This window comes from Perna viridis, chromosome 1, assembly GCF_037379345.1.
Source record: "Perna viridis isolate PV_CMFRI_1.1 ecotype Kerala chromosome 1, ASM3737934v1, whole genome shotgun sequence".
NCBI classification, from domain to species: domain Eukaryota; kingdom Metazoa; phylum Mollusca; class Bivalvia; order Mytilida; family Mytilidae; genus Perna; species Perna viridis.
In genome coordinates, this window is record NC_142445.1 from 38,389,052 (window position 1) to 38,411,833 (window position 22,782).

Genomic DNA, 22,782 nt, shown 5'->3' on the forward strand with positions numbered 1-22,782 from the left:
ATACCTAAAAACTACATTCGGAATTTTTCAGGTTTTTTGTCAACTTCACTTTCACGGAAATGCCCGATCTAAGTCCGGGAAAAGCCGACTTAAATTTTGTGGGAGTTAAGTGGAACAGCTAAGATATCCAGAATCGGAAAATACATTCCCCTCCCACTTGTAATGGAAAAATCGCACTTCCTGTTGGATGGCAAGTCAAAATTTTGAGAAAGAAAACGCTTCAAACTTTGTTAAAAACACATTTCTAGTGCGAAAACATTATACGGAATTAATGTAAGTAGTTTTCTTTCATTTAAACATATTTCTAAGGATACAGGATTTTTAATTAAGAAGAATTTTGGGTTTGCGTCGCTACTTTTCGTTTTCGCTGACATTTTTCGCTTTAGAAAATAATGTTTTGGAAAATGAATAAAACTTCAATTTTCTTACGTATTGGGTCAGACAAAAGAAGGTCTTATACCAAACATCTATTTTTGCTTTTTAAGCGTTTGCCTTCTGCGTTTGTATCATAGTTATTGCGCATAAATTGAGATGAATTTATAGTTTTCTTGTTTTAAGGTCTCCGGCAGGACATATTAAGTGAAACGAAAACGAGGCTTGGGTGGTTGGCAAAAAACGAATGCATATTTTGTTAAAGAGAATTGAAGTATTTGGATAATAAAACTGTATAACATGTTTGAAGATGGCATCAGTCATGTTTTATTTGTTTAGCAATTATTTTTTTCCTTAATTTACCTCCCAGCATACTGAACTGTGTGTTTTTATTTTTTTTTAAATCAACTTTTTAAAAACCTTATTTTCCATACATGCTTGTAAAGGTTTTAAATGATCTATATTCTTTACATTGTTTTGATAACTTAATTTTCAACTTACTTAGCAATCTGCCTGTAAAAATATTTTTTGTTAACCAAAAGTAAAAATAAAAATATCATAAAAGTCTACTTTCAATTTTTCCCTTTCCTATAGTTTTAGTAATTATTGTTTCTTTTGTAAACATTTTGCTTTTGGTATATAAACAAGCAACTGTTTTTTGTTTGTTTGTTTGTTTTTTTTCAAAATTAAGCATACTCAATCTTGTAATCATTTCATGCCAACTTATTACATATACTTATGCATTAATTTAAATACAATTTGACAACAATTTATATTGCAATCAGTATTTGATACCAATTTCTTTACTATGTTTAAAATATATGGTTAAGATGTGTGTATCGTGAGCATGATTTTGAGCATTTTTTTTTGTGTGTAAGCTTTTAAAATTGTTTTTTTTTTTTACCATGAAAAAAAAATATGAAAAAGTTCATCATATTTGTGAAAATATGCCTTCTAAAGTTTAATTTTTTAAAGGAAATATTAATGTCTGTGAAGAAAAATTGAAAGGCAGCTACATGTCTGTTAAATCATGGAAGAATACATTTATGGTACAATTTAGAGTGTTTTTGGTTCCAATCTAATCATAAAAGAAAGATACAAAATGTATTTGTTTCGTTTTTTGCAATACATGTATTACAATTTTATAGTAGTTCTCATTGAGTAATGAAAATCGTAAGTGGTTAAAAAGTCAAGATTTTGCAAAACCATTTAATTTTATTTAAAATGTGTAAACAAAATAAAGTTAAAAAATACTAAAATATCATATGTGTCTACTTTGACTAAGACACATTTATTTCATGTTCCTAAGAAAATTTACTGGCTGGTTTTACCACATTTGATCAGGAAGAGCAAATTTGCAGTACTGACATTTAATAAAACTAAATAAAATGAACTTTAGTATGGTTTAAAACATTTGTTCACTGAGTAAAATATTCCTCCACTCAAATTTTTACTCGGAAGTCAAGTGAGTGGCTTTGAGTATTGTTAGTATAAGAATGACAAAAGGGCTTCTGGCAGATAACTTCACCTTTGGTGCTTTGATTTTTTAAAGATTGGGAGAGCTAATTTCACCTGTGAAAATACTTCAAACATTGTATCATGAAAAAGCAAAACAATATATATGTTTATTTTAAATACTTATCAAGGTTTTGAAAAATAACAATACATATTTTTTTCCTACAGATGAAAAATGAATCCAGCGGGAGACAACCAACCTTCTGCTAAGAGATTAAGGACTGAAAGTGGGGAAGCCATTGACATCCCTACTACAACAGTGGCCTTAATTTCACCTGCTACAAATTCCCAAACTAGACCAATTAGTCTGACCATCTCTAATGGTAACTTTCTTGCTCTGCATTTTTCTATATATCAGACCAGTTATGCTTTTGCTTTATTACATTATATTAACTTACAATAAACAGTTAACATGTACACGTATATTAATTAGGCTAGTGCTTTTTATTAGAATGTTTTTACTGCTCTGTGCTATTAAATATCTGTATCAAATTTTCTAGAAAATAAAGATAAATTGTTTTGTAAAAGCATTATATGCATGTATTTTGAATTCAGAATTACATTTGGGCAATATTTTTGCTTGAAATATTTGTTGAATGTCCTACAATGTACCTGACCTGTTAAAATAGTATCTTCTGTAATTGTTGATGCTGGTCTCAAGATAGATCTTTTTCTCAGTATTAGTGTGAATTAAAGTATTTTTTTTTAGAAGTTCAGCACAATTTAAGATGTCTTAGAAAATACCACATAGTCAGAAGGCAACACTTTACATAAGATACCTCTAATTACTGTGGTCTCACTGAAATTGAAAAGGTGCATCAACATGTTTTGTTTTGTTTTGTTTTGTTTGGTCTTGGTCTTTAATCCCCATATCACTGAAGGAGTACTCTGGTTTTTTCAATTTTCTATCATAAAGTTAGGCATTAAAGTGAATTTGGCCCAGCGATGTTCTGAAATTTAATAACAACCTCGGTAATAAACGATTAAGTGAATATTTTTGTACTATTAGTTGAGTTCGTAATTTTCACTCTCAAGATTTTTTATTAACAGAAATTTTTTCTCTTAATCAGGGTAATGAAAATATATGATTTAATTTATGATACATTATGGAAATGACTTACGTATCATTTACAGTGAACTTTCATCAGTCGTAGAAGTTCTATTTTAGTCTACATTAATCTTTTTTTTAAATGTCATTGTTGTGAAAATTAGAATATCTACACCCAACCCCCCCCCAAAAAACAACTTGCTAAAGTAGAAGACCATGTTATTTTGCAAGTCATAAATATCGAAACTAATCTGTTAAATATTCATAAAAATTAAATTGAAACAAATTAATTTCCTTTTCTTAATTAATAAATCGAGATTTATAATTAGGAAATTTGAATTTCCTGTGCCTATGAGCGCCACCGTGACCAGTTGAACTGTGACGTCACAAAGTCGGTTTGTAAAGTGAAAGTAAATAGGTAATTGATTACAATGTCCAAAGAAATCACAAATTTGCGACTTTTCCCCTACAATTTCAACCCAAAAGAAATAGAAGAAATTGAGGCACAACATGTATATGCAAATGTCAGACATCATTGACAAACGGGATTTGCAGCCAGATGTAAAGGAAAATCTTATAGCTACTTCCGAAGAATGTTTGTGTTGCTGGTAAAAAAACTTTTAGACCATTTCTCTTTTATCATTCGTGCAATCGTAAGCTTAACAAGTCATCATGTTTTTGTGATCAGATAAACATGATCGTTGAAATATTTACGGAGTATTCTTTGTTTACATATTATTTGCAGTACTTGTTTCAGTACCAAACTGACTTAGTGATGTCACGAGTCAATCGGAAGCTATCGGTAAAAATCAATAAAATCTGGCTATAATCTTCCTTCAGATAGGAGAGTTCTGCAAGATGGCTGTCCCCTTATATTTCAAGGATTTCGATCTTTGCATAGCCTTGAGCATTTTTAAAAGCGCATTTTGCATTAAAGGTTATTTATTTTTGTTTACGTGGGTATGATTGATCATTAGAGCGCAACTTAATGCAAAGGTGGTCTTTCTCTTTAATATATTCAAATATATATTTTGCCCCTTAAACTTTGGTCAAAATCATTTCAATTCAGTAATTAAAATACTGCAAATGTGAGCATATTTTTTTTATTATTATTATTTTGTATGACAAACCAGAGTTAAAAGAACCCTTTGAAATACATTTCTTTTCAAAAACCATGAAAATTGAAATAAATGAAACCATAGTATAACCTGCAATCGTTCTATTTGGGCAATCAAAATGCATTGACAGTATATTGACACTTTGGCTCCTCCTGCTTTCCTACCCTTGCATGAACTACCTGTTTATGGAGTTGGATCACTATTGGGGGAACACTTATGGGGAAGAAATGTAATAAACACTTTGTATGAAAATTTAACTTGATTTAAAAAAATGATTAGCATAGCAATATAAAAGACAATAGAAGTATATTGACTATAAATTAAACTGATGTATGAATTTGAATTTTCCTTGATTCTAAGCCTTATCCATGTATTGTTTTTATTCAAATCAATACACTGTATTTTCTTTATGTTTATATATTTACAAAACCTGCATTTCATGTATTGTATGGCTAATTACATCTTTAATTGACAATTGAATTTGGTAGTTGTCTCCCTTTCACTAACCATACCTTCAACTGTTCTTAAATTGGGCATAAAAGGTAATTCTATAGATGGTTTTTGGTTTAATTTATGTTTTACATCTAAGTCCATCTTTAATCAAATTTATCTTTGGAAACTGACTTCTGAGTGTCTGGAACCTGAGACAAAAAACCTTTCATGAAATTAAGATATCTCACGTACATGTATATTTATATTTCTGAGTTAAGCTTCAAGTCTGACCCAGTCTTAATGTGATTTAAAGTACCTTATTTATTGCAAGCCACATGCAGGGAAAACATTTTTATCTAAATCTTAAAAAGGAAGACTCAATTTCAAAGATCACTTGAACTACAGGTATTTTGAAAAATATGAAGTATTAATATTAAAGTTGTACATGTAAAGGACAAAATCCAGGTAAAGATTAAAGAACTATTGATACAATTTTATCGGTGAAGTTCAACAAAAACTGCTTGATAGTCATTACTATTATACATATCAAGATGTAATTCAAGGAAATATGATACAGGCCCCAAAATCCATGAAATATTGATAAATCACTAATCCTAACCCAAAAAAATTTTCTTGACCTGCTTCGCTCGGCCTTTGATTTTACTTACACCAACCTTAACCTGAATTCTTGGATCTACCTCTGATTTCTTGTATCACTCTTATTCAAAACAAAACATGCTCCTTACCTGCATTTGCATTCAGTTTTGTCTCATCTATAATCATGTAAAGTTTAATCACTGTAAATTATTAGGGGTCCACTATTATAACTAATTGTGTAGTTTTGCTGTTTCTCAAAAAAATGTGAAAATACATATGTAGACAATATTAAGTATAAAACAATAGGTGCATTCAGTGTAGTAGTGATCGTAGTATTAGTCTACTGATGTTATCAACTTCATTATTTACCAGTTATATTCTAAGATAGATTCTAAATATACCATTATCATCAAATTTTATTGTGCCCTACTTTTTGGGTTGCCTGATGCAAAACATGGAACTCCCTCATTGGTAGACCAATGGTGACCATCTTCTTACTCACAACTCGTGAATAGAATTTGATGAAACTTTCACACATTCTATATCACATGATACCACTGTGCATCTCATATTTTATTTTCCATCCAAGTTACCTTTTTCCATTTTCCTGTATGGTTTTTAGGCAGGGGAACAAGGGGTATCACCAAGTGAGCTTTGATCACAGTTTTTTTTTTAGTGTTTTCTATTGGTAACCATAACAGGCTGCCTAGAACCAACATTCCGTTACAAATTTGGTACACCATATATTTGATAGTATGTTGTACCATTTATTATGTTATTGATATATTACTCGGGTATCCATGGTTTTTAGCTGAATGCATCTGTTGTTTTTAAGCTGCAGTATTATAGGACCATAAACCCAAATTTTACTTCCCTGTTCACTTTCTCCTCTGCATGTTTGCAGGGCTCATCAATTTGAAGACCTCAACATCTGAGCATGCTACTGCTATTCCTGTTTCCATGGTGAAGGGTAAACTTTGGTTTTCATTAACTTTATTCATTGATCAGTGCATTTTTTTTATTTTTATCAACTTCATCATTTATTATCTATCATATATATAAATATATATTTATGTATGTACTCTACTTTTAATCTCTCAAAGCTTAGCTGCAGGAGCTGTTTTCATTATATTTAACATTGCATACCATAAGTTATTTGCATGTATTTCTTTTTAATTTCCAGAATATATTTTGGAAGAAGTTTGGAAAGCTTAAGAATTTTTCAATAGATTTAAGGAAGATAAATAACTTGAAACATACACTCTCTTAGAGACTGTCAATGAAAATATTTTTATGGAGGAAAAACTAGAGTTTTTTTTACATTTAAGGAGTTACTTTAAATACTGGACAAGTCAGGTTTTCCAGCCATGGACAAAGAGCAAATATACCTTTCATTAACCCTACCCAGATTCAGACCATCGGTTCCAGTGGTGTAGTGACTGTAAGACCAAACATTCAGTTCACTGTTACTAGGCCAGGCGCCTTACAGACTGTCCAGGGTGGAGCCCAGCCCAAACAGTTACAGCAGGGACAAGTACAGTTCCATGTTGCCCCACATGCTACTCAAGCCCAAGGGATTACTTCTCCAAAAGTGGTGGGTACTATCATATTCAGATAAGAGCATACTGTTTTGATATTTAAAATTTTTAACTTGAAAAAGATATTCAAGTCAAACAAAATACAGTCAAATCTGCTCTAAAGATGATTTTAAGTGAAAACTTGTCTCCACAGGACAGAATATTAATAATTGAACTGTCAAAAAACATGGCAGCTGTTATTAAAAATGGAACATAGGGGTCACAGGAAGTTTTTCACATATATTTCCAAAACCATTAAGTTTAGCCAAATTCTATCAATTGCCCCAATGACCCCCCTTTATAAGGCTTACAAAAGTCTTTGTTGGGTTTTTGGATGACTCCTTGTTAGAATTAATGCCCTTGAAAGGTGAAGAATGGTGTTTTTTTGTGTTTTTTTTTTAGCAGTTTTCAGCCAATATCTTGAAAACTATAATAGATAGAAAGAAACTTTCCATTGATGAAATGATCCTTTTGATAAGTCCTACCCAAGTCATTGTGAGTCAAATATGTCGGGCCTAAAGTTTTATCATGTACATGTATATGCCATTTGGTGGTTCTAATCAGAAAGAGTAACAGCCTTATGAATAGCATTATAGGTTAATTTAAAAAGCCAATTGCATGATTTAAGGACATAAGACCCTATTATGGTAAGTTCTTGCTGTATCAGTATTTTGCATTTACCTGAAATTTTGATCATACTTTTTCATCATATTTTTAGATACAGGGTCAGGTGTCTGTTTCACAGCTCTCTGGTGGAGTTGTTTCCCAGACAGTCCCTAATGCTGGTATAAGTCAGGCCCCTCAGCAACAACAACAGTTTATCATACCAAACTTTCCAACCAGATTGATCCGCCCACAACCTGCAACTAGTCAACAAACCAAACTCACTACAGTCCAGACTTCTAATCCACAGGTTTTGTCTGTTAGACCAGGTGTTCAGATCCCAATAATTTCTAACAATGCTAACAAAACTGTCACAGTCCCGAGCCAACAGACATCAAACATCATGACAGTACAACACCAGGCAGCTGCCAGTTTACTAGCTCAACCCGGTAAAACCCAACCTATTAGACCTCAACAGCCATTGGTTAGTCAGATTCAACTGCAAAACTCCAAAGGCCAATCTCAAGTCACTTTTACTATCACTACACAGGCTTCAGGAGTTTGTCTTCCTCAAATTCAGAAAAACAAAGCTGTTGCACAAAATCGAAGTCCCTCAACTCTTCTCATTCGGCCACCTATTCAACGAGTACCTACCACACAGTCTCAAAGTCAGTTGCCCGCTAAACTGACTATAAATCAACAGAATATAGCCCAGTCTAGTATAATTGTTCAATCTCCAACTATTAAACTTCCTTCCCAAGGAGTAAAAACTCACATGGTTGATAATCCCAAGAAAGCTGCAGGTGCTCAACAACCAGCCCAGTATATGATTTTGTCCCAAAACAAAAATTTGGTTCCCATTTCAACACTAGTACCACAAGGCACTACACAAACACCTACAATTCCAACACCTGTTGCAGAGTTGGATAACATTTTTCCAGATGCAACCAAAAAGGCAGAAATCCCAATTGTAGAGGCAAAAGAACCTGACATTGTTCCTGAAAGTTCATCATTAGCTCTTGATGAGAAATCTTTTCAACCAGTTATTGCACCATTGCTATCTGACCAATCACTCCATGAAAATCTTACTGGTATTCCTGTTGTTGTCTCAGAGCAAAATGAACAGCTCAAACCAGAAGAGGAGGTGCCGAATGCTGTCCAGTTGAACAACCCAACTGAAAATGCTGTTGGAGAAACCGCATTAAAAGTCAAAGACCCTGTAATCAAAAAGGTAAAGAATGAAGATTCTGGTGTATTTCAGAGTGAAAAGGGTGATTTTGAAAAACTCTTAGAAGAAAATCATATAACCATTGAGAATGAAATGACAGAATCTAAGAAACCAATAGATGTTGATAATGAAATTTCAGAAGATAAAAAGATGGAAGTTAAACTTGAAGCTGCAAATGAAATCAATAAAAATAGCACTTGTACCTTAAAATGTGAATCTGAACATGTTCCCATGGAAGAAGAGGTAGAAGACAAGAAAGAACCTGAAAATGCTGAGACAGAGAAAGATCCAAGAACAGATGTTGCTGACTATGAAGCACTTACATGGAAAGATGGTGTTGGAACCTTGGAAGGTAGTGATATGAAGGTATGTAGGAAGCCTTTAGGAAACTTCATGAAGCATTTAAAGAAAATAAGGTTCTTTCTGCATCATATGTTCGAGTTGTGGAAAGTCATAGAATTCTAATATAAAATGTTTTGGGGTTTGTTTTTCAGAACATTTCATTCACAGGTCTTCAACTTCCAATTGAACCTCAGTCGTCTAAAAAATAAATACATTTTAGGGTTTGTTCATTTGGTATCACTAATGTAAATGTTTTCCCTTGTACCATGTCATTTGAAGAAGAAAATTTATACCAATAATGTATAAGATGAATGCTTTTGTTTACATATTGAAAGAAGACATATTTTTAGATGTAGGCTGTTCAAATTCTAATGGAATATCTATAGTTTACTTTTTTAAGCAACCTATTGGGATATTTATTATTTCTAGTTTACACTGAATGAGTTTGGATGTGTTGAAGTAATGACTGAACAGGCTGATGATTTGGAATGTGACGAGACTTTGAACACCAGCAGTGAGACGGAACAGAACCAGGAAAATGTATTCAAAGACGACCCTGTTACAAAACAAGGTTTATATTTATTTAGAGAAATATGTTTTTATGCTCCTTTAATTCTAGTTTGGGACTTATTTTGGGTTGCCCATCCATTATGCCTCAAGACGGTCACTTCATTTGTAAATGATAGCCAGTACATGAGATGAATTTATAAAGATTACTGCCTTGTATGGATAAAGCCTAATGTGAATTTCTAACTTGGTCTTGTTTTAAAAAATACTGATAAATCAGACAATTATATCGCATACTTAATTATGTAAGTCACAGTTTTTTATATGACCACAAAAATGGTTGAAGAAAAATATTTTGTAGCCTTTCTGGTGGACATTCCTCTATTTCAGAAAAAGAAGATTCAAATGACAAGAAAGATTTAGTATGTCAGTGTGCTCATTGTGGAGAATATGGTTTTTACAGCGAGTTCTGTCAGAATGGACAATTTTGTAGTCAGACATGTGTTGGTGCCTACCAGTCCAAGTAAGTAAATGTTTCAGAATGGAATGGACAATTTTGTATTCAGACAGGTTTTTGGTGTTTGCCAGTTATTGAAGATAACAGTAAGATGCCAATACTCTCAAAATATCACTAAAATTGTCAGAAAGATTGAATAATAGTATACTGGTTGCATCCATATTGGAAATTTATTTTCTTCGCTGAATTGAATTTAAAGCTGCAAAGCCTTTGAAGGGCCATATACATTACCCAAGATGTATTGTATTGCTAATCCCTTTTAATGGGAATGACTTTAGTTCCTTAAAATGTCATATTTGCACAGTCATATATGCACTTTGGCAATAAATATTGAAACAAGTTACATATTTTCACTTCATTACTTTCTTTGTGAATTATTATATTACTTTACAGAAAAACAAATTTGCATTTGTCTGTTGAGATACTGACATTACCCATGTACATAATCATTTTATATGACAACTAGTTATAAATTATTCATACCCAGTATTCAGAATTTTTTTATAAAAGTTACATAACTTTATTATCAGGTATAATTGTAGATGCAAAATTCATTTGTCAGAGAAAATTATCACTACAATATATGTTTCAGAAGAGAAAGAGAAGTTAAGAAAAATAATTTGGTATCGAAGATGGTACTTGGGATGAAGAAGAAGAGGAAGAAACTACTGATGATGAAAGATGATGATATCAAAATTATTCAAGGTACTCATGTAAAAAGACCTGTAGGTTCTCTTTTTTACAATGCAGCATAATTACCATTAGCCATTTCAACAGATTTTATCTACTGAATTAAAAAAAAATTGATAAAAAGTTTGATAAACTGTTTTTTATTTAATTCCAAACTCAGAATCATAAAAGTTTAGCCTAAATCAGGAAGTGATATAAAATTGTACTGAACTTCTAAGTTTTAATAATACTTTTCTACTTTCACTGATTTCAATTGACAATTTACAGGTATTGAACACAAACAAATGATTCTGAATGTATAACTGTTAATGTGCAAGGTTGTGTGTAGCAGCTATTCATTAACCTTATATGTTGAGCTAGCTAACAATTTTTTTTTTTTTTTTTTTTGACAGGAAGAAAATCCAAGAATTTTTCATGGACAACCTATTTGTCAGAAGAGAAGTGTAAAGCTGCTCCCGCAAATCTCTTCAAAGAGGTATGGTATCATGAACAATTTTTATAGGACATTTTTTACTTTTACAAGTACTGACCGGTTTGATTTTGGACTCTTCATGTATTTGTACATCTTAAGGGATTGTGGTAGATTTGTTTTTGAGTTCTAAAATACAACTATTTCTAGAAATAATTATTCAGGTATTATCTTCTGTACTTTCCAAAGGTAGATCCAAAGGAGGCAGCCCCACTAATGCTAAAAAGTTGGATTATAAATCAATGAAATGGGTCCCCTCCCTTTACAAAATTTTTCTTGATCCACCCATGCTTTGGTTTATACCTTATGTTTTGGACAGAGGAATGTGTTTTGTTGCATAATTTCACCAAAACTTTCATTGTTTAGAGAATGAGGATTTTATGCTTAACGCCACAAAAGTTTAAAAATACTTAAGTCTGAGAATATTCTTAACTTCCATGTTAACTCCAATCAAAGTCTTTGAAATTGATGAGGTAACAAACAGTTAAGAATTTTTTCATACTTCAGTAATTTTCAAGTTTTGTGGCACTGGGGTCAGATCTGAGTTGGTTATACATACTACAGATGTATCAATTCTTGTTACTTTGATTTAGGATGGACATTCACCGGTTAATTTTTTTACCATTATTGCTTTCTTCACTCAAAATTCTTGTAAGAGTTGGTGTTCGTAATTTTAGTGATATCTTACTGAAACTCATAGCGCCACCTGGTGAATAGAACTACTTTGATCTGAGTAACATGTTAAATTATAGCAAATAATTTAAGAGGAAATTCTCCTGTCTGCACCTAAAAATTTTTTTTTTTTATACAGTGGGAATTGCTGAGTAGTTCTGATCGGCACATTCATGAGCTAAAAGATAGTTGTGAATTCGTTCTTTGTTGTACTGTGAAAGTACTTTTATTCGTAGATACCAATTTTCGTGGATTTAGAGAAGAAACACAAATTTGTGGATACTTGAATTCGTGGTTTGAATGTTTCCTGTGTACACATCAGTGGGAATCTCTTATTCGTTGGGAACCAAATTTTGTGGTTTGTTCTACCCATGAAAACCACGAAAATTGGTACCCAATGAACAATAGTACTTTTTGGATTATTATTATTATTTTATTTTAATGAAACTTAAAGAATATAGAACTAAAATGACAAATTTAACTTGTGATGATTTTTTTTAGGCATTCCCTTCACACAAGAATGGTTTTAAAGTTGGGATGAAATTGGAAGGAATAGACCCTAAGCATCAGTCACTGTTTTGCGTACTAAGTGTGGCTGAGATCTGTGGGTACAGGGTTCGTCTACATTTTGATGGCTTCTCAGAGTGTTATGATTTCTGGACAAATGCAGATTCTCCACACATTATGCCTGTTGGTTGGTGTGAGAAAAATGGCAAAATTCTTCAGCCTCCAAAAGGTATGCCTTAATTGTGGATGAAGCATATATCAGACATGGTTTTTTTTTGCGCTTTTTACTGTGTATTTACAATCAATTTTGCCAACTTCCACTTTGTTTGTTTACCTTGTAAAATCATCCCTGCATTTATCCTACATAGAACATAATGGTAAGATCAATTTCCATCATCTAAACTGTATAAACTGGTAAACTATTAATATATGCTATTTCTTCGACAAAGATTTTACACATATGGGGAACCTATACTTCTTATAACACCAGTTTAATAAAATCAGTGTCTTATAATCTGTAGATGCATGACAAATGAAAAGTGCATAACTCATAGATTTGTCTTTTGCAAGGAAATGCCCTTTCAAGACAAAATAATTCAAAATTTAGGACCTTACATTAGTCTTCTGTTTTTAGAAATGTATACATTTTAAAAAGCTGTTGGAATATTTCCTGTGTCAGTGATTTTCCAACCCTTATTTTAGGTCCGAATTTCGGCCCCATTCCCAATGAGAAAAAGGCTCTAAAAATCCCAATTGTTAATAGACATCCGGTCACCTCGCGATTGCGATCGTGTTGTTTTTTTTTTTCTTCTGTATCATACTTTGTTTATTGACATTTGGATCGTCTTTCGGGGTGTTCCATTAGTTTTCCTTATACAGTCGACTCCACTTAATCGCATATCGCTTTATTGTATATTTCGGTTATTAGCATAACCATTTCCTATTATTCTATTAGGGAAAAAATTGCTTATTTGCATAGGCCTTGGAGGTGCATTTCGGTTTATTGCATAGAGAATTTTGCCTCGTCCAGGTAAAGACAGGTTTTCCCAAATTCTGTTTTAAGCCTTCAGGTCATAAATATGTCAATCATTTTCATTGTTGTAAAAACTAGATTATCATCAATCAGGAGGTGTTAATAATGGATTAAAAAAATAATGGACATAAAAGACAATATAAATGATTTCTAATTACATTAAAATAAACAAGCACCTAGGTGAACAATGACTTCTGACGACATGCCGAACATCACCTTATGATGCGGCTTGAGGTTTGGCTTGGGGTATTTTTTGTCCCTATTTAAATTCTTCCGACTACAAATGATTATCAATGTAAATTTAATTTTCTTTAATGAGTTGAACAGTTTTGAGTGAGCTTGGGTTACTAGGCATAAATATCGTACGAAAATTAAAAGTCATTCATTCAGTACAATGTCTAATGAAATTCAAATACCCTAAGGTGCCCCATACTATCCACACTTCATACGAATATATCGAGGTCAATGACGCGTATAATACACAACTATCAGTGTACAATGGAGATTGAACAGAGGAATAAAAACACACAGACCATTTCAAAAGCCCACAAACTGCAAACATTGATGAATATTACACTGAATCCTGGCTGAAATATGAAATATGGCATTTTCTTTCGTAGAAAGGTCAGGAAATTACTTGACTATTTATAGATGAGAAACACGTGGTTTTACTTATAAATACACACAACGTAAAGAAGGTCAATAAACAAGACAAACACAACATATATTATTATTTATTGATAAAAGAACAATACAATGAGAAGGTCTATAACAATTAAATACCAGATCAGAAATGCCGAACAGTGATATCCCTGGTTGATCCACAGTATCGTCGTCTTACCTGAACTCACACTTCCGGTAAAATCGTAATTTCGGTTATATGAATAGCCCGGTTATTTGCATAATTTTTACTGGCAAATAGGCTATGCAATTAAGCGGAATCCACTGTATTAAAAAAACTGAGCTCAGCTGATAGTGCTAAATTGCAGAAATTGGATTCATTTGGCTTAAAAAATCAGCATGAAAGAAAACTTATCTTTTGATATACTATTAAATGATTCAAATGACAAATGTTTAATTAATGTTTGAAACTTATGAAAAAAGAAAACAATATGCATTATTAAGATGAATTTTTGATGAGAGATGTACATGTACAAACTTTTCTTCAGTCTCTGTTGTATCCAAGTTATCTTCCAAAGGATATCTGCTCTCTTCAATACTGTGGGAACTGTAGTGTTTCTCATTTATATATCATTTCCCAAATTAGCGATTTTACACACTTTTTTCCCAATTCCCCGGGCCCCTTCCCAAAAACACTAGGAAAACCACTGTGTATAATGTGCACATTTCAGTATTGTAATATTTCTATGCACATTATTTTTTTCAGGATTTAATATGGACACATTCAACTGGGCAACATATTTGAAGTTGGCTAAAGCAGTTGCTGCACCCAAACAGCTGTTTCATAATCAACCATCTACTGTGAGTATTTCTTACAAACTTCATTTGTGTACCTCACTAACTTTTATGAATTTGAATGTCATATAAAACATGTGACTCTGATGGAAAATTCATCTGTATATCTGTTGCACCCAAGGTTTTGTACTACATTCACATGCTTTTATATGACCCACCGAAAAAATTGTTCATAATATGTTATTATGATGTCTTCATTAGATATTTTGGGACCGACAATAACTGAAATATAAATGTATAGAATACCAAAAAGCACAATACAACAATATGCTGCACTCTTACAATACAAGGCTGATATTAATTTTGGGGAACCATTTAGGTATAATGAGCCTTAAAGGGGCCACTTTAATTCTGATCAAATTATTAACTTTTGTCATATATTTAATCACAACTGAATTTAGAGCTGTATCAAACTAGAATCATACATTCATACTTGCCCCAACTCTGTTAGGATTGGTCCCTGTGAAGCCTCGTATTCCTCAAAGTTGGGGTTACATCATTTTAGACATTTTAATATGTATCTCGTAATAAGATATAATTCAAAAAGTCTATTTGCCATACTTGATTACAACTGAACACCTGTGTGATCTTTTGGAGACTGTCTTTGAATAGCTGTCAATTATGATGATAATTTACCCCATAATTGACAGCTATTCAAACTTGCAAGACAGTGTCCAAATGATAAAACAGCTGCCCTGAACACATTGAAAAAATAGGGCAGATTTCTACGTAGAGAGCTATTAGCCTAGCTTGACTTGTATTGTAAATCTGTATCATTCTATTTCAAATGGTATGATCTATCTACATTTCCATAAGTTGAAATGTGAATGGGATATTTTATGTATACATTTTAAAAGTTCAGTAGTCAGTGGAATATAAAGATTATAAAGAGTTTAACGTCTTTTTCAGCCTGTTACCCCTAGTTTGTTTAGAATAGGAAGCAAGCTTGAATCAGTGGACAAGAAAAACAACAACTTGGTTTGTGTGTCATCTGTGAAAGACACAATGGGAGATAAAATCCTGATCCATTTTGATGGCTGGGAAGATACATATGATTATTGGTGTGATATTACCTCCCCTAATATACTTCCTGTTGGATGGTGTGATGAACAAGGTCTACCACTGAATCCACCCTGTGGTAAGATAATTTAATTCTATTATTTGGGGGCTAACTATGATAAAATTTTACGCAAAAGCAAGAAAGGATAATAATGTGCATATATATTATCTTGATATTTTGTTTTCAAGATTGAGACTTTGAAAAATAATTGAATTGATTGTTGATAAAAAAAAAAAAAAAAAAAAAACAATAGGAAATGTTTTGCACATTTGATAATTAAAATGTAACAGGTATGTTTTCTATATATGGCTTATTACTTGAAAGATATCAATGTTACTTGGAAAATTTTGAAAGTAAAAACTGAATTTATGCTCACTGATTTTTTTTCTCTACATTTCTGAAATATACTTATATTATACACTTGCATTGTAGATTGGAAGGGATCACGTTTTAGGTGGGATAATTACTTGGTACAGTCAAAAACTTCAGCTGTTCCTGCTAGAGCATTTAAACCAGTAAGAGATACACTTCATTTATATTTCAGCCTCAATTGCATGTTTTGATATATGATACATCAAAGTGTATGGAAAGTGTCAAGTATTATTCAGTCACCAATTTTAGTTATAAAAATTAATTCTTGATTACAGCAGAGAATAAAACAGAAAGTTTATGATACTCTAAAAACTCTTTTGAAGGTATTTCAGTAAGTTCAGAGGTTTTATCTTAAAGAAAAAGAAATTCATAAAAAGAAACTTGACAGAATTAGTGAAAGTTATTGATTGCTTTGTAGCAGTGTGTATTGTCTACTTCTAATTCAGTTATGATAAATTATTTGTATTTTACCTCAGAGACAACCTCTTGGTTTCGAAATTGGTATGAAGTTAGAGGTTGTTGACAAAAGAAATCCTATACTGATCCGAGTGGCTTCAGTGGTGGACACAGATGGCCACCTCATTAAAATCCATTTTGACGGATGGGCTGACAGCTATGATTACTGGGTGGATGATGATTCCATGGATATCCACCCACCAGGATGGTGTGCTAAGACAGGGCATCCACTTACTTCACCTATCTGTAAGTTTAGACCACAATTAGCATAAAACTAAATGTACATTTATTGGGAAAGTGGTTGATTTCTATTCATATGGAAAACCATAAACAGTGTTCATTATTATGATTTAAACAAGATTTTCTACACTCGTGTAAAATAAATGGAAGTTGGCATTTGTTTTCTTCAAAATAAAAGCTGATATTGATGTATAAAGTTTAAACTTCACATGTATATCGAAGTGTGTAAAGAAGATTATTGGTCAAATATGGTCAGTTTTATCCAAAGCATTCTTTTTTTCTGATATTTGTGCTTTTAGCTCCAGAAGACATTATCCATTCTCCTGGGCAATCAGGTTGTCCTACACCTGGTTGTAAAGGAATAGGTCATATTAAAGGTGCTAAATATGTTGGTCATCACAGGTAATTTATACTTGCTATCTAGTTGAAGGCACTTTAATGACTTTTTTTTCCATTTTAAACAATATTAAGTAAGAGAGATAAATAGAGGTAATAGGGTTTAGACAACAAGTCAACATCAAAAATTTGCTACTGGCATTGTATATTATTAAGTACAGTTGTTTATTTTGATGAATGTTGAGCTCAGTCAGATTTACCGGGAATTGGATCTTGGCCTACATAATGAATTTTAAGTATGCCTTCCATTATATTTTCTTTGAAATTAACAAAATATGAAAAAAATTACAAATTGATGATATATTTTAATGCTGAAATCTGCTTTTTACCAGATTCATGTGATTTATCTTCATATAGTGCATTTGGATGCCCTTATTCGGCTTTGAACATGAACAGAGAGACAACATTACAGGATCGTTTGGGTTCAACAAGAGCTGAGGAGGGTCAGTCTACCCCTGTTGTTCCTGGTTCTGGTGACGAGGACCAGTCTTTGGATGGAATGGACTCAACAAAAGCAGAACCAGGATCTCCAAACTCTTTAGATACTCCTACGTAAGATTGTTGAATGATGTCTCTGACATGCTGGTTTTACACTGTATCACTGGTTTTGAATAAGGATAATTCACTTTTGGCATGAAAATTTTAAATTTTAAATAGACCTACAAGATACATGATACACCCTTGCCTGAATTTTCCTTTCCTCATTGAAAAGTAAATAAGAGCCATACTGTTCAGAGGTTTAAATCATCTTTTACTATAAATTGTTCTAAGGAAAAAGTGCTATAAAGTTTTATCAGAAAGTTAAGACATAATTTTAAGTAAAAAGTTTTTGGGTGTTTTTATAATGCTAGATGTCCATGTTTTAATTATTTCATTATGAAATGTATTTATAGCAGATATCTTTATTTACTTGTCATACCCCCACTTGCAAAGTAGGGGGCATATAGTGATAGAAGTGTCCATCTGTACTTCCTCCAGTTCAACCAGGGGGGGTATCTCTTATCTGTTACTCCTTCTACACCACAGAATGGAATTATATGAAACTTTAACTGAATCTTAATTACATATTCCGATTGTGCACCTCCTATTTTAAATTATGATCCAAATCAATTTGGAAGTCAAAAGGTACGTGTTATCAAATTGGGGAGTGGGGGTATCAATTTAGTGAGCATAATTCAGTTTTTTTCTTGTTTTTACTCTTTTTTTCCGTTTTGGTTACAGTGAAACAAAATATTTCATGCAAAGTTTATATTTTAGTATCTTTTGGCTCAGAAAAGTATGATTTCTATATACAGAAAATGTGAAACTCCAGGGTGTGATGGAACAGGTCATGTGACTGGTAAATTTGCATATCATCACAAGAAGTCTGGATGTCCACTAGCACAGGAAAATATAATTGAAAAACAAATGCAAGAATACAGAAAACAGTTGGAAAATAAACAGACACTCAAACCAACTACTGGCAAGCGTGGTAGAAAACCTAGGTTTGTAATTTATACTTTGTCTTTTTTTGGGGGGGTGGTAGGAGATTTGATCTACTTAAAGTAGACCAACCAGTTATTCCATTCAGTCACTGTCTGTAGAATTTAACAACACTCAATTCTACTTTCTGTTTAGATTTTCTTTTCTAATTGGCCCATAAGATGTTAGCGGAGATGTTAACCATTACGATTTTGTCATAGTTCCTACAAAATTTTAATTACACTCTACGAATTGTGAATCTCTTCATAATAACCATTTTAAATGACACTAAGTTCAAGATTTTATGATTCATCTTCATAAATTATGACTAGAAGTATGAATGGTTTTAAAGTAGCATAAATAGGTCTGTGTTAGTTGTCTTGACTTGGAAAGCATAATTGAAAGGGTAACCCTGAAGATTCAGAAAGACCACATGAGCAGAAAGTAGAATAGAGCGTTGTTAGATTCTAAATGCAGTGACTGAATGGAATATATTGGTAAGACCAATTTTAATTAGATTTAGAGGGGTATCAATGCTCTGGTAATTAAGATAAAAACATCTAATTACATTAATTAATGTACAGATATAAACAAAACACAACTCAAAATTTGAGTAGATTTGCTCAATTATGTATCAATAGTACTTAAGGTCCCTATAGAGTTTAATGAGGGGTTTACTTCACTTTATAATCAAAGAAATAAGATATTGTTTTATACTAGAAAAAATATTATCTGATACAAAAATGGTTGAATACAGAACAAGGTTTAAATTTAGAAAGAGAAAGAAGAGGTAGCGTATACATGTAGTACAGGAGTCATTATATTTTTTTTTTTTTGCCGATTTGATCCAACTGTTCTTATAGAAAAACTCTAAATGATCTTTGTTTTTATCTATGAAAAAAATTCTTGTTTGAATTTGTTGTTATTGATATTTATATTAAGTAGAAAAGTATGGGATAAATGTATTAAATAGATGGCCTTTTCTGGTTTAACATTCATTGTTTATGAGAGTAGACATTGGTTTTCATGTTGATGTTTAGCTTGATTTCATATATTTTGTATTAGAGATGTTTTTTTTTTTTTTATTTGACAGGAGTTACTATCTAAGTATGGGAGAAAGAGCACCTTACCAGTCACATGCAACAATGAAAAAGGAGAAAGAAGGTAAGTTTAAATAACTGTAAAATCAATAATATCTAAAATAAGATAAATATTGACACTCAGTTGCTTGAGTTTCTGCCTTTTTGTTCAAGTTAACTCAATACACCTAAAATATTTTGAGTAGTGCTCATATCTTGTGGTTGATTTCATTAAAAGCTGTTACTGAAAAATTTGTTATAAGTAATGATGTTACAATTCTATTTTTTATTATGAATTATATACTTTGTACTTACTGGGGAATTGTCCACTGATAAACAGAGCTAATAATCAAAGTGATGCAAACCAATAAAAGGGTCTGTGGCAGACAAAAAAAAAATCTCAAGTTGAGATTTTTATGAAATCCTTGAAGTCTTCCTCAAATATCCAATTTCAAATAATCTGATTGGTTAAAATTTCAGTTGAGGAAATATTTGAGGAAATCCCCAATTTCAGATTTTTATTTTTTTTTATGAGTGTTCCTGATTAATGAAATGTTTAACCACCTCTCATAGTGTGTTACAACTTACAATTTAAGTAGTACTCCAGCTAAGAATCATGCAAAATGTGATTCTTGGGTGAAAAGCCTACTTATTTTTATTTTTGATATTTTGATTGAAATGCCATAGTAAACAGAAATTAACATTTGGTTTGTCATAAAACCCGTGCTCTTAGGAGATAAAAGTTATATAGTTTCCACTGTAGATTTGAAAATTAGGGAGATAACTCTGTAAACGACACTCAAATACAATAAAATCTATTTTTTTCAATGTCGGTTATCTCCTTAGAGCAGATGTATTTTAATAAATAATTACACATTTCATAATATAGACCCATAAATCAACTTGATCTTAAAGATAAAAATATGTAGCCTTTTTTTAGGTGTATCACATTTTACAGAATTTGCATGATTCTTACAAAGATTACTACTTAAATAGTTATGAAATATGGTCTAACGGACTTATACAGTATCACAAGATCTTCAGAAGTGTAAAAAAATTTATTGTTTTAGTTTCAGCATCGAACGATGAAAGATCTGTTGATCCAGCCATACATAGATCTGTGTTTACTTCATCCTCAATGTTTAAACCCACCAAAGATCTGCCTCTAGGTTGGGAGAAACATTCCAAACTACTACCCGGTGTTAAAAAGAGTTCAGACATCAGCAGCTGGACTGTTGACGACGTCTGTCAGTTTGTACGCAGTCTTCCAGGTTGTTTAGAATATGTCAGAAGTTTTAAAGAAGAGGTAAGAACTACGAGAATGGTTTGTAATTATGATTACTTTGTCAACAATTTTCCATTTCACTGTTATATCTGTCAGAGGTAACTTACATAGTGGTAGACTTATACATTCAACTTCAGGTTTATGGTGGTAAATTGTCATGTTGTCACTGCACAGGTGATGAAGCTAGTCGACTTAAAAATATTCAGTACTGAAATGGTAGACATGGCTGTTGATTTTAATAATGACATAAAAATATGACTTTTGATAAAATTTGATTATAACATAATAAAAAAAATAGAATAGTAAATACATGTAGCAACACAAGCTACTAGGTTAGGTTATAATTAAAGAGAAAGCTTATGGTACAACCTTTTTTTAAAAAAAATAGTTCTTAAGAATCATACATACAAAGTAACTAAAGCAAATGAGCAACTCGGACTCCTTTAAAAACTGGGAGCATGGACCAGGTGCACCGGTAGGGTAAGCGTCCTCTGCTTTTCTAGAAACACCTGCCAAGTTGCTCATAAAAAGTCAAGTCCAGGGGTAGACAAACAAGGTAAGGAAAATTATGACCCGTTGAATAAATCAGTTTTCATGGTGCAGATGGATACACCATAATGATCCACGAGTTCGTGGTGATGACCATAAAACTTCTGTAATGATGACTTCAATCTTGTAGCAACATAACCCTGTTCCAGAAGCCTATTTGTTAAAGCTGTATTTGTTGGTTATCATCAGTATTTAGTTTGTTTTGTTTCTTATTTGCAGCAAATTGATGGTGAAGCATTTTTATTGATGGACCAAACAGATTTGATAAAGATTTTAAACTTAAAACTTGGACCTGCTCTAAAAATTTACAATAGTCTCCTTGTGTTCAAGAATTCGTTGGATGTGTGAGAACATTTTTGTTTTTGTTATGAGTTGTGAAATTTTAACGTACAAGTGCTGTATAAATGGAATGTGATAAATTGTTAAATTTTGATGAAGTATAAGGCCAAACAAAAGAACAATTTGTGTAGTTTCCGTTGATCCTGAAAAATAGGGAATTTTTTTGCCAAGATCTTTAGGTATTGCTTTTAGAATTTTTTATACTTGCTACAAGTCTCCCTGTAAAAAAAAAAAAAAAACGTTTTAAAGGAATCATATCAGGCAGGGTTTACGGAGATTAACTTTTTTTAATGTTAAGGAAAAAAATGGGGACATGGCTATAAATTAGAAAAGGTTGGGGGACTGGAAGCACTCTTCTTTTTTTATTTGGCCTTATATTTGAGGGGTAAAATGGCAGTTGTTTACCATTGTTATCGATATAATAAACAGATGGCTTTTTGAAAAGTTTCTATAGCTGTGTAATTCATATTTACTTTTTATTGTAAGATTTTTAAAGAAATTGTTAGCATAAGTGTAGGGAAATGTATTAGATGAAGGGAATGACTCAGTCTAACCCTCTTCTCTATGAGGGTTACACCTTTCCTATACCCTCGTGCCATACATTTGTCAAGAGTTCTGCTGTTAGCAATTGCTATTCAGATGCCTACCCAAAAAAGTTATACTTGTGTGTAGGATTTGTTTTTGATAGCCTTTATAATCTGTTTTGTTTTAAAAAGTTTATATGTGTACACTTTATCTGATGAATTTAGTTCTGTTTAAACTATGTAAATGCTAATGTTTGCTGCAGTTTTTAAGAAAATACTGATATAATTTTTCTAGTAACAATTTTTTCTTAAATTGTT

The 22,782-nt window shown here is 32.1% G+C and overlaps 1 protein-coding gene across 2 annotated transcripts; it reads left to right on the plus strand.

The window, feature by feature from the left end:
- Positions 1 to 157: 157 nt before the first annotated feature.
- On the plus strand, positions 158 to 22,179 carry LOC148628660 (lethal(3)malignant brain tumor-like protein 3). 2 transcript variants are annotated; one of them, XM_088591817.1, is made up of 20 exons: positions 158 to 273; positions 2,056 to 2,210; positions 5,987 to 6,052; positions 6,411 to 6,676; positions 7,378 to 8,856; positions 9,262 to 9,403; positions 9,730 to 9,862; positions 10,449 to 10,561; positions 10,939 to 11,021; positions 12,189 to 12,423; positions 14,615 to 14,709; positions 15,613 to 15,841; positions 16,196 to 16,278; positions 16,612 to 16,837; positions 17,131 to 17,233; positions 17,585 to 17,779; positions 18,523 to 18,711; positions 19,782 to 19,852; positions 20,838 to 21,073; positions 21,821 to 22,179. In XM_088591817.1, the coding sequence occupies exons 2-20, from the start codon at positions 2,063 to 2,065 to the stop codon at positions 21,947 to 21,949; spliced, it is 4,221 nt and encodes a 1,406-aa protein (XP_088447943.1). In that variant the 5' UTR covers positions 158 to 273; positions 2,056 to 2,062; the 3' UTR covers positions 21,950 to 22,179. The 2 variants fall into 2 exon arrangements, with proteins under 2 accessions (XP_088447943.1, XP_088447953.1); XM_088591827.1 differs by lacking the exon at positions 5,987 to 6,052.
- The last annotated feature ends 603 nt before the right edge of the window (positions 22,180 to 22,782 follow it).

What these genes read in the sequence shown, in the direction of transcription:
- LOC148628660 (XM_088591817.1), top strand. Translation starts at nt 2,063, where the DNA reads ATGAATCCAGCGGGAGACAACCAACCTTCTGCTAAGAGATTAAGGACT. An exon ending in GGATTACTTCTCCAAAAGTG is followed by an intron (nt 6,677 to 7,377) that starts GTGGGTACTATC and finishes TCATATTTTTAG; the next exon opens with ATACAGGGTCAGGTGTCTGT. An exon ending in CGACCCTGTTACAAAACAAG is followed by an intron (nt 9,404 to 9,729) that starts GTTTATATTTAT and finishes CCTCTATTTCAG; the next exon opens with AAAAAGAAGATTCAAATGAC.